Source organism: Aulonocara sp. 'chitande type north' Nkhata Bay, linkage group LG7 (assembly GCF_057382095.1).
Source record: "Aulonocara sp. 'chitande type north' Nkhata Bay isolate Kocher_YH1m ecotype deep benthic linkage group LG7, A_spYH_male_GT1.1, whole genome shotgun sequence".
Classification (NCBI taxonomy): domain Eukaryota; kingdom Metazoa; phylum Chordata; class Actinopteri; order Cichliformes; family Cichlidae; genus Aulonocara; species Aulonocara sp. 'chitande type north' Nkhata Bay.
In genome coordinates, this window is record NC_141350.1 from 5,398,622 (window position 1) to 5,409,426 (window position 10,805).

Genomic DNA, 10,805 nt, shown 5'->3' on the forward strand with positions numbered 1-10,805 from the left:
GAAAACAAACAAATAAACAGCAAGTTTGTTTTTATTCATAAATCATGGAAAACTATTTGCACTGGGTGCATGTTTATGCACGGTCTCCAAATTGAACACTAGAAAAAACAATATGTCAGAAATGACAAACTGGGACAGCACGTTCCCCTTCACTCTGCAACTCTCTGTAAGCGAACAGCCTGCACACCTTTACAATGTTTTCTTTCTTCCTTATTGGAGTTATTTCTGAACCAGCTGCCTAATCCAGATCTTATTTCACCTAACTTCATATTTACTCTATCTCTCTATCGCTCTCCTGTTTTCTTTAATGAACTGCTTTGATGAAATTTTCAATTCCATTTTTTTTATATAGTGACAAATTACAACCTTTGACTTTGGAGGGTTGTACTTGGCCTGCTACGCTGGATGTAAGAAGCTCTTCTCTCAACTGATCAACATTCCCAAGGCCACAAGGTGGTCTAGTACATTGGCTGTTGCCTTTTCTGTGTACTGAAATGAGGGGATGCAGATAAATGCTGTCGGACTATCCAGTCTTTGAGTGATGACGTGATGAATCCTGTTTCTTATGGAACGCCAGGACTGCCATAATGAATTAATTAAATACACCATTAAATAATTAATTAAATGTGTCAATAATTAATTAAAATTGGAATTAATTAATTAAATAAATAGTTATGACACATGTAATTAATTAATTATTGACACATTTAATTAATTATTTATGTATTTCACATTTTAATTAATTATTGACACATTTAATTAATTAATTATTGACACATTTAATTAATTATTTATGTATTTCACATTTTAATTAATTATTGACACATTTAATTAATTATTGACACATTTAATTAATTATTTAATGATATATTTATTTATTTCATTTTGGCAGTCCTGACGCCTGGCTCTCGTCATGAAATAATTTTATCTGTCAGCCTCACCCATCAAACTCAGGGGGCGGGGTTAACGCTGCCCATGCAGCTTCTCTAACATTTGATTGGTTGCCGTGCAAAGTAAGTCAAAACAGGTCGATCCTAGATAATCGATTGCTTGTGTAGACTTGGGGCAGCCAGTTATCCCAGAATGCAGATCAAATCACAAGCAGCAATGGTGGTGGTGTAGTTTTAAAATACCCCGTTTTTCTGTCACCAGCTACACTTTTAACAGTGTTTTAGCCGCGAATGTCGCGCCGTATGTCTGGTCAGGTTGTCAACATAGAACATGCTTGCAAAAGTGCTCAGATGTTTTCAGAGATTTCACTAGCTCTGCTAACAGTTAGCATGCAGAGTGCACCGAGGGGGTACGTTAACCGGTTTGTTTACATATTCCACTCTCCGTGTTCCACATGTTGCATTCGCAGATTCTCATTTTCACCGAACGATCGTCTCTTTCCGCCTGGTCTTGTGTCTCTGTGCTTCTGTAACATAAAGAACGAGCTGACATTTTTCTCACGAAACCAGCGATCAGCTCAGCAGACCCTCAGTTTACCTGCATGCATCCTCCTCCTCATCTGTCAGCTGTTTAACACCTGCTGCTAATTCAAGAAACACGCCTAGTTACCTGGTGATAGTCACCGTTTAACTGGGCAGCCGGTGCTCGATATAACGCAATGTCAGCGCATTTTTCTGCACAAGATAAGTAAATATAGTATTTTCCCCGAAACTGCATAGTTTCACAGACGTTTAATGGTTCACTGGCACATGTGTTAGACTGAACTATCATCTAAATATCATCTGTTTTTCAATAGTTATTCAACTGTATTCTAAGCACCAGCTGTCTGTTAGAATGTGATTTTTTTCTCTCTCTGTTGGCAGAGGTATAAAAATGCGCAGGAAAATCTGACGTGCATGGCGAACTTCACCGACGATATTTAGGGAGGAATAAACACACATCAAACATAAATGAACCATTTGCCTGTCTCCATAATTGAGAGCATTTTCTCTTCTTATGTCAACTCTCTCTCTCTCTCTTTTTTTTTTTTTTTTTTTTTTTTTTGCTTTTTCGGTCATGTTATGTTTACCTGTCAAAGGCTTGTTACAAACTATGAAACACATTGTGCAGACTTCTGGATGTTAGAAGAAAACGAATACTGCTCATGAATGAGACTAAAGGCAGGAAGGTGTCCTTTAAAACTAAACATGTTAATAGGACCTCCCTATTTATATCATAGTTTATGATATAGCACGTGTATTTCAGTAATAGCCTGCTGAGGCCACTATACGTGCTGGCCTCATATCAAATGTGAAGGCAGACTGAGTCTATGTTTGACGTTTGTTTATATCTAATCTTCCTTTTCAAACATTTAAACAGCAGCGAGTCTGCAGCTGAGGGAATACAAATTCAAATTGTCGGAACAGGTTTGCTCGTTTCTTGGATTCATTTGGTGATTTATTAAATGTATAACTGTTATTCTAATCTGCTGCTGAGTCTCTTACACTTTTCTTTATGCTGTATATTTTCACGTCTCTGGAATAGTTGGCAGTTAGATAGTCAGCTGGGAAACTTTGTGTTAACTCATGGAGCTGAGGATATCGTGGATATGCTGACCTCGCTGCGTGGTGTACAGAGCGAGGTCAGCATGATTAATATTCACAATAAAAATATTAGCCGAACATCATGAAGTCTGTATGTGTTTCATAGTGTCGAACAACCTTTGTACAGTTAAAGCCAGCAGTTACTACATGACGGAAACACCAACGTTATCTCTTTTATGCGTTTATACACAGGTCACGCTGATTACTGAACAAAAACCCAAAGATCAGATGTTAAACAGATTTATTTGCTCTCTCTCCTCCTTAAACATGTTTTTAATGTTAGTTATAATTCAGAATTGGCGACTGAAACACGTAGGACACATAAGAACATCAGGAAATAAAACACCGATAAATATAACCTCAGTAAAAGAAGTCAGCGGGGGTTACTACAGCTGTGTACCGGGGCCTGCGCTTTGTCGGTGGGATTGCTTGCGAGGCGAGTGGGTCTATCCCACGCTTTGCCGTGAGACTGGGACGACATCTCCGAAATCATCGAAACACTTTTGCAAAGAGGCTGTATCTTGACAAACCGACCAGACACATGAAGATTAAACCACTACATTCTCGGCTAAAAAAATATTAAAACGGTATTTGGTAACACACAAACAGGGTTTTTCAAAGCTCAGTTCTGTTAGCTTCCACATGCCGGTTGTTGTGTGCTAGAAACAATGGCCACCAGGCCAAAGCAATGGTTTTGACTCGATCAGCGTTAACCCCGCCCCCTGAGTTTGATGGGTGAGGCTGACAGATAAAATTATTTCATGATGAGAGCCAGGCGTCAGGACTGCCAAAATGAAATAAATAAATATATCATTAAATAATTAATTAAATGTGTCAATAATTAATTAAATGTGTCAATAATTAATTAAAATGTGAAATACATAAATAATTAATTAAATATGTCAATAATTAATTAATTAAATGTGTCAATAATTAATTAAAACGTGAAATACATAAATAATTAATTAAATGTGTCAATAATTAATTAATTACATATATCATAACTATTTATTTAATTAATTAATTCCAATTTTAATTAATTATTGCCACATTTAATTAATTATTTAATGGTGTATTTAATTAATTCATTATGGCAGTCCTGGCGTTCCATAGTTTCTGGGCCCAAAGTGGTCTGCATTTAATAAAGCTGATGTGTTTTTATCATGTTTTAATGCTTTCTATCTTGTTCTATTTAATCTCAACAAGCCTCTAAAACAGTCAGTGATCACTGTTGGCTTCTCTCAGTTTTTATTAGGCTACTACTAATCATTTTAAAGCTCAGTTTTTAAACCCTTAAGATGTAACTACAGCCCAGCCCATGCAGCAGTATATTAATGACTAACCTCGTATTGTGGATGGATTATCTCAGTGGTTTTCCTGTTTGGTCCATTTACAGCATCCTGCCATGGGATTGCATTTGCCCCTAATCATTGGGAACCCTCACATTAACTTTTATCGAGTGGGAAAAAAGGTTTCCGTTCGTTAGCGTTCCTCCTCCAGCTTTACTGTTTATGTTATGTTAATATAGCTTTGTTGCGCTAGCGATAACGTAGCACATCATTATATACCAGCTAGCCCAACCTCAGTAGCCCTACAAATGTCGCTGCTGTTTAGTTTTCTGTCTTCATTTATGTTGGAAGTGATAGCAGAGCTGTACGTTTTAATTTGTTTCATAAATTGCTCAGTCAGAACATGGTATATTATATTTAGATGGCCGCTAGCGAGCTAACTCCCTGCTAACTTCTAACTCCGTTAAATATCATAAATTGTGTTTTCATGGATGTCTGGATGTTAAACTTAATTGTTACACCTGGTAGAACAGCCACACTGATCATTTTATTACAGATGAGAGAATTTAGACAGTTTCTAACTCTCAGTAATGCTGCAGTGATCATTTGACTAAGGGACTTGCAGCGGAGTTTGGGCCCAGACATGGGCAATGACGTCAGACTTAAAGACCGGATAGGAAAACCCGGACATTTTTATCAATCTCAAAAATCACCCCAGACGCTCCGGATGGAACGTGAAAAGTGGACATGTCCGGGGAAAAGAGGACGGTTGGTCACCCTAATCAACTTACCTATGTCACTATACTTAAATATGTAGTATTCTAATACCTGGGAATACCTTAAACCTAGCTGTGGGCTGCACAGGGTTCTCAGGGAGAGCAATATTGAGAGACCAACAAAAGCACCACAAGAGAATAAGAAAACAATCCATAATGCAAAAACACACCAAAACATAACAACTCAAAATACTGGCTCAAACTGACCCAGAACCGTGACAGGTAAGGAGATGTCATTTCAGGACTTAAACCAGACTCTAAGAAATTGCTGTGTCTAATTTTGCGATGCTGCGAGTAACAAACTGGGTTCCGTCTGGAGGTTGAAGAGGAACTCTCCCTCGCCAGGCCGACAGCCGTCTGTGCCACAGTTTATCTCATCTCAGTTTATCTCATGGAGTGCAGGGCTAAATTTAAAATTATTAGATATTTAAGACAATGTATATATTCTTCTATGACAAAAAATACAAGTGTTCATTTAAGCAAATAAACAGAGCCGTAAGAGATGTTTTTCAGAAATTGTTGTCTTTATTTTGATTTGCAACTAACAAATTTTTTAAAAATTTGTAGTTTTTGTCGTGCTCTCTATTATGTGAACCCCTCACCTAATTTGTTGTGTTTTTTAACAAATTAAACCCTAACAATCAAATGATCCCCTGTGAGCAAGCACTAGGCACAGTGGAAAGGAAAAACTCCCTTTAAACAGGAAGAAACCTTTGACAGAACCAGGCTCAGGAAGGGGCAGCCATCTGTCGCGACTGGTTGGGGGGTGAGAGGCAAAAGAAAAGAAAAATGAGAGCACAAGTTAGCTAAATGTTGCGCACGTTGTCTAACATGAACAACGTATGGTTTTCTGGACTGTGGATGAAAAGCAGTCCATCATTACTAGTCTTTAAAAGGGACCTAATCCATCACCAAGGTGGCAATATGGCTCAAGGAGGCCATAGACAGAGTTAAACAGGCAATCACTGTTAAGCATTGAAAAGCCCCAGTAAGCTGCAGGTATAATAAGGCCTACTGCGGCAACACCTAAACCTATTTTAAGTAGGCGTTTGGCACCATGACGCCATGAACCACTAGTCGGAGCCACGTCAGGAGATGGTTCTGAGACAGGACAATCAAGCTCTTCAGGTTGAAGACCAAGATTCTCCTGTGTCGGGACCACATCAGGAGGTGGTTCCGAGGCAGGGAAACCTCCAGCAGAACCAGGCTCAGGAGGGGACAGTCAACTGCTGGGACTGGTTGGGGGGGGGAGGGTGAAAAAAGAAAAAAGATGAAGAAGGTGGAGAATATGTGTTAGGGGGGACAGGAGAGGTGAAAAGTAAGATGGATCACAGGTGGAGGAGGACGAGGCTAAATCATCTGAATAAGCGGCAGAACCAGCCTTTTTTCTTCTTTTTCAGGTATTTTTCCATGAGCTCGTTCTCCAGGATAAGGGTTCTCAATTGATCATTTGTTTCTGCATTCTGCTGCTCGAGTTGCTGGCATCTTTGCTCCATTTCTTTTAAAGTTTCTTGTTTTTTTCTAAGCTTTTCTGTCAGGTCTTCATGTATTTTCTCTTGTTGTTGTTGCTTTTGTGCCTGCATTTCAATTATTTGGCTCTTCAAGTCATTGGACTTCAACAACATCTCCTTAATGACCGCTGAGTGTTTCCTCTTCATTCCATCAATCCTACGCTGCATCTTTGAACATCGTTTTTCCAGTATTTCCTTTTCTCTTTGCAGTTCAGGTGTTTCATTACAAAATTCTAGCAATTCTAGATTCCTTCTCTCAAGGTCCCGGAGAATACGTTTTTCTTTGTTCTGTTGCTTTTTTAGCCTCACAGGTTCAGGAGCAAGATTCTCCAGCTGCAGAGGTTCACCAGTGATGTTGTGAACAGCAGCTAATATTTCTTCTTCCTCCTCCCTTCTCAGCTCATCCTGAAGATTATTAATTATTTCTCTTTTCATTTTAAGATGTTCATAAAGTTCATCTATGAGATCTTCGTTATGAACAATCTTGAAATTTTGCTCTTTGACTTTTTCTTTCAGCCAAAATATTTGCAGTGTCAGACTTTCTGTTGTCTTTTCTTGATACTCAAGATTTTGTAAACGTTTCTTGAGATTTGTGTTCGCTGTTTTTAATTTGTTTATCTCAGCAGCAATGCTGCTGTTCTCCTTAAGGAGATATTCTTCCTTTTCCTGAAAGTCACAGTGCATCATTTGAACGGCTTTAACCTGTTCCTGCAATTTAGCCTCCAGAGATTCCACCTGTGACTGTTTGTCATCCAGAGCCTGTCTCACCCGACGCTGAAGAGTACAGATTTCTTTTTTCAGCTCAACTATCTGTTCAGTCTTGTGATCTATTTCTCTATTCTGTTTTTCTATTATCTCTTCTTTTTTTGATATTTTATGGTGAGCTTCTCCCACTTGGTGCTCAAGTCTCACTAACGCTTCCTTGAGATGTGCGTTCTCTTTCTTCTGTTCATTTCTCTCCCTTTCAATCTGAGACAACTCAGCAACAATGTTGCTGTTCTGCTCAAGCAGAGATGCTTCCTTTTCCTGAAATTCATGGAGCATCATCCGAAAGGTTCTAACCTCTGCTTGCAAATTTTTATTCTCTGCAACAATTAGAGCTTGGATGTTATCTGACTGTTGAGTCACTTCTTCAAGCTCAACCATGCTTTCCCTAAAGTGGACATTCCTGTCATGCACATCTGTACTCATTTGTTCACGCTCATTTTTAAAGCGATAGTAATTCTTTTTGTAATATTTCTTTTCGCGCTTTAGGGTGCTTAACTCCAACTGGAGTTCTTGTATTTTCATTTGAAGGTCCCTAGGCTCCGATATTTCTCTCTCCACTAACCCACATAGTTCGATTGATTCCGCTGGAATCGCTCTGTCAGACTGTGAATTATTGACTATTTCTCGTGACATTTCTTTAAAAGCTTAATGCAACGTGTCGAAAGAAAAATACGTGTGCTTAATTATTTAACTTTAAAATAGTCCCTTTCTGAAAGGTTTCTGGTTTGCTAAACACAACTCGCTGTTTCTGAAAATGTTCCAAGTAAAACTGTGTTTGCAACGGTGAAGAGGGGGTATTTATAGACTTTCGTGGCTGCGAATTTGACGTCAGCGCTCTTTGAGCCTTTGATCCTTTGATTCTTTGGAACGTGATGTCACAGCAGGGGGCGTGGCCAGGATTTTTGGTCGAGGCGTCACATTAGCAGGCCAAGCAAATGTTTGCTGTATGGTCGGTCATATTATTCGTATGGTACAGTACGGAGCCCCGCAAGGGACATGGGAGAAAAAAATGAGAAGAACTTTTGCGAGCGCTCGCAAAAGTTACTCGGGATCTTGCAAAAGTTTTGCGAGCGTCCGCAAAAGATCCTGCTACTTTTTGATGGCGGTTCTGTTGAAGGGTGCGGTACGGTACGGAGCAGAAATGGAGGAGGATTTAGAACATTTCCTGCGGTCAAGAGAGGTCCCACAAGAGGACATCATACACATGCATCAAGACAAAGTACGTATAAAATTCCGTAAGTCAAAGAACAAGACAGCATAAAACACCGGGGTTGAGAAGGCGAGTAACTTGTTGAAAAACACTTGTTGTATATGCAAGCCTTTAATGTTAACTCTTGTAAATATGTTCAGGTTAATTAACATAACTGGTTAAGTGCACATATGTTTTGAAATTTCATAAAGTTATCTGGCTGTGCCCTTACCATGGTAACGTGGACGCCACTGTAATACATCCTTTTACTCTTGTAAGTGAGACATGTAGGCTGAAAATAAAGAGGTGTATCTTTTTTCAATGTCTTAAAATCTATTGACATATTTTGTAGACTTTTTAAGAACATTCATGATTTTTAATAGGCTAAGGTAAAAGATTGAAGAAGAGTCTCATGAACTTGAAGGGTTAATGTGTCTGCTGTCAATTACTGCAGTACTTGCACAAATAAATTTCAAACATATTCAGAACATTGATATTTTAGAATCTGTATAATTCATTTACATTTCTTATGGAAAGTGCATGTTTTTTCTTGTACCCAGGACCATGGACTGAATATCATCGCACAAGGTTTGCCTTTAGATTCAAGCAACCAACTTTCCCCATCAAATTCAGGAGATCCACAGAGCCCCCTACGTGTATCAATTGGCAGGATAAAGGTTGTTGATGATCTTTTGACTGTATTTATGGACAGTAGCATAATGAATGTGACTTTAAAGTTGAACTTTGTAAATGAAAATGCTGTTGATGACGCTGGGGTGTCAAGGGAGGTTTACACTGCATTTTGGGAGCAATTTTTGGAACAGTGTGAAGGTGAAACTGAACGAGTTCCAAGGCTGAGGCCAGACTTTTGTGAGGCTAAAAGGCAAGCAGTTGGGCAGATATGGGTGAAAAGGCTTACTAGATCATGGTGTCTTTCCTGTGAGGCTGTCAAAAGGCATCAGTTGATGTAGACATTCTGATTACCGTACATCGTTTCTCAACTATCTCCCTCCTGTTGAGAGATCAGCTGTTGAGAAAGTTCTAAAAGGCACATTGGATGAAAATGATGAAGAGGACCTGCTTCACCTTTTCTACAAGGATGGGTTCCCACTTCCCATCACCTAAGAACAACATGCATCCTGCCATTGAAACAATGGCTCATAAGGCCATTCTCCAAGAGCCAAAGTATATAATGGATTGCTTCTCCACACCCATGGCACGTCTGCAGCTGAAACTGTCAGACAAGGAAAGTGTGTTGTCTCTGTATGAGACAAAGAAGGCCACAGGCAAAAGAGTAGTGCAGCTATTTGAAACAACAAAATTGATACTGTCTCAGGGAGAACAGACAACCTTTAACCATCTTCAGCGTTATGTCAAAAACACTGATGAACCAAAGCTGAAAAAATCCTGCACTTCTGCACAGGATCTTCTGTGATCTGTGTTGACAAAATTTGTGTGTGCTTTAATGCTGAAACTGGGCTCAACAGAAGGCCTGTTGCTCATACCTGTGGAGCTACCCTTGAAGTGCCATTTACTTACAGTTCTTATCCTGAATTTTGTACCGGGTTCGACAATGTCCTTTCCAGCAATTACTTTGAAATGGACATCATTTGAACTTGATGTATGTACTAATGGTTACAGCTGTAATTGTTATATGTATGATTATCCTTGAGTTCATAAATTCTGTCTTTTTTTTTTATTTATCATTGAAGCATTTCATACATTCAGCCGTATAGTGAGCAGTCATCAATTTAATTTTCCGATGGTTTAGTTGTATGTTACCTCAGATTTCACAAGGACTTTTCATTGTTTAAAATGCTTTGAAAATGACTTTTCCTCTGCTAATGTGTTTCCTCTTTTTTGATAAATGAGTGCAAATAAAAGCAGCTCCAGTTATTCAGATATTTTAAGATAAAATAAATGTTTTAACTGTTCTCAATTTTCTTCCATGGTCCATATTTTTTAGTCCATCCATCTCTTAAACGTTAATGTTGATTCAGAACAAAACCCTTACTTTAGCTTGATGCTGAGAAACTGAACTTTTTAACATGGGGTTCTATGAGGGCTGGCTGGCTTTTGAATCCAGCACACCAGAGCCTGACCAGAAACTGGTCGCTCCTGATATGGGCGTCACTTATGGCTGCCGTAATAGCATTTGAGCTTCTGATGAGGTCACGCATGAGGCGTTTTCATAATAAGACACGAAACGAATGCTGAATAAAATTTGAAATGTTTCTGCTGAGCTATTTAACAAATCAGCAGCGCCGCTGTGTGGCCAAATGAGCGTACTGCATCAAAAATCAAACGAGACGCTGAAAATGAGAGACGTGGATAGTTTTCCATTGTTTCTAATGCAGGACGCTTCGCACAGCATCACGCACACAGACAAAATTCTTTTAAAATAAATTATGTTAAAACGTTGAATTATGTTAATCAATGATGCGACAAAGTAAAAATACTCCATTACTGTACTCATGTAGAGTTACAGTATACGAGAATTCTCCTGAGAGCTTTGGTTTTACACCAAACATCTGAAGTCAAACGTCTCCACTGCAGTGCCTTGCGGTCAGCAGCGGATCAATTCCCATGACAAAGTGGTCAAGATTCTACAGAGCATCCTGGTATTACCTCACCCTGTGAGGATTTTAATATGTCAGATTATATTCTTTTTTTTTTTATATACATTTGTTAACAGAACACAAGTTTCCACTGAAATCACAGAAAACATACCTGACAGA

General features: G+C 38.9%; 1 protein-coding gene and 1 pseudogene across 2 annotated transcripts; one reads left to right on the forward strand and one right to left on the reverse strand.

Annotated features, from left to right (window-relative positions):
- Positions 1-5,082: 5,082 nt before the first annotated feature.
- Positions 5,083-7,675, reverse strand: LOC147324388 (uncharacterized). Its single transcript, XM_086298162.1, has 2 exons — positions 6,338-7,675; positions 5,083-5,790 (listed from the first exon to the last, which is right to left on the reverse strand). The coding sequence occupies exons 1-2, from the start codon at positions 7,509-7,511 to the stop codon at positions 5,489-5,491; spliced, it is 1,476 nt and encodes a 491-aa protein (XP_086154288.1). The 5' UTR covers positions 7,512-7,675; the 3' UTR covers positions 5,083-5,488.
- Positions 7,663-10,000, forward strand: LOC147324389 (uncharacterized; annotated as a pseudogene). The gene is made up of 2 exons (XR_015130134.1): positions 7,663-8,097; positions 8,628-10,000. The product of XR_015130134.1 is annotated as an uncharacterized LOC147324389 (transcript).
- The last annotated feature ends 805 nt before the right edge of the window (positions 10,001-10,805 follow it).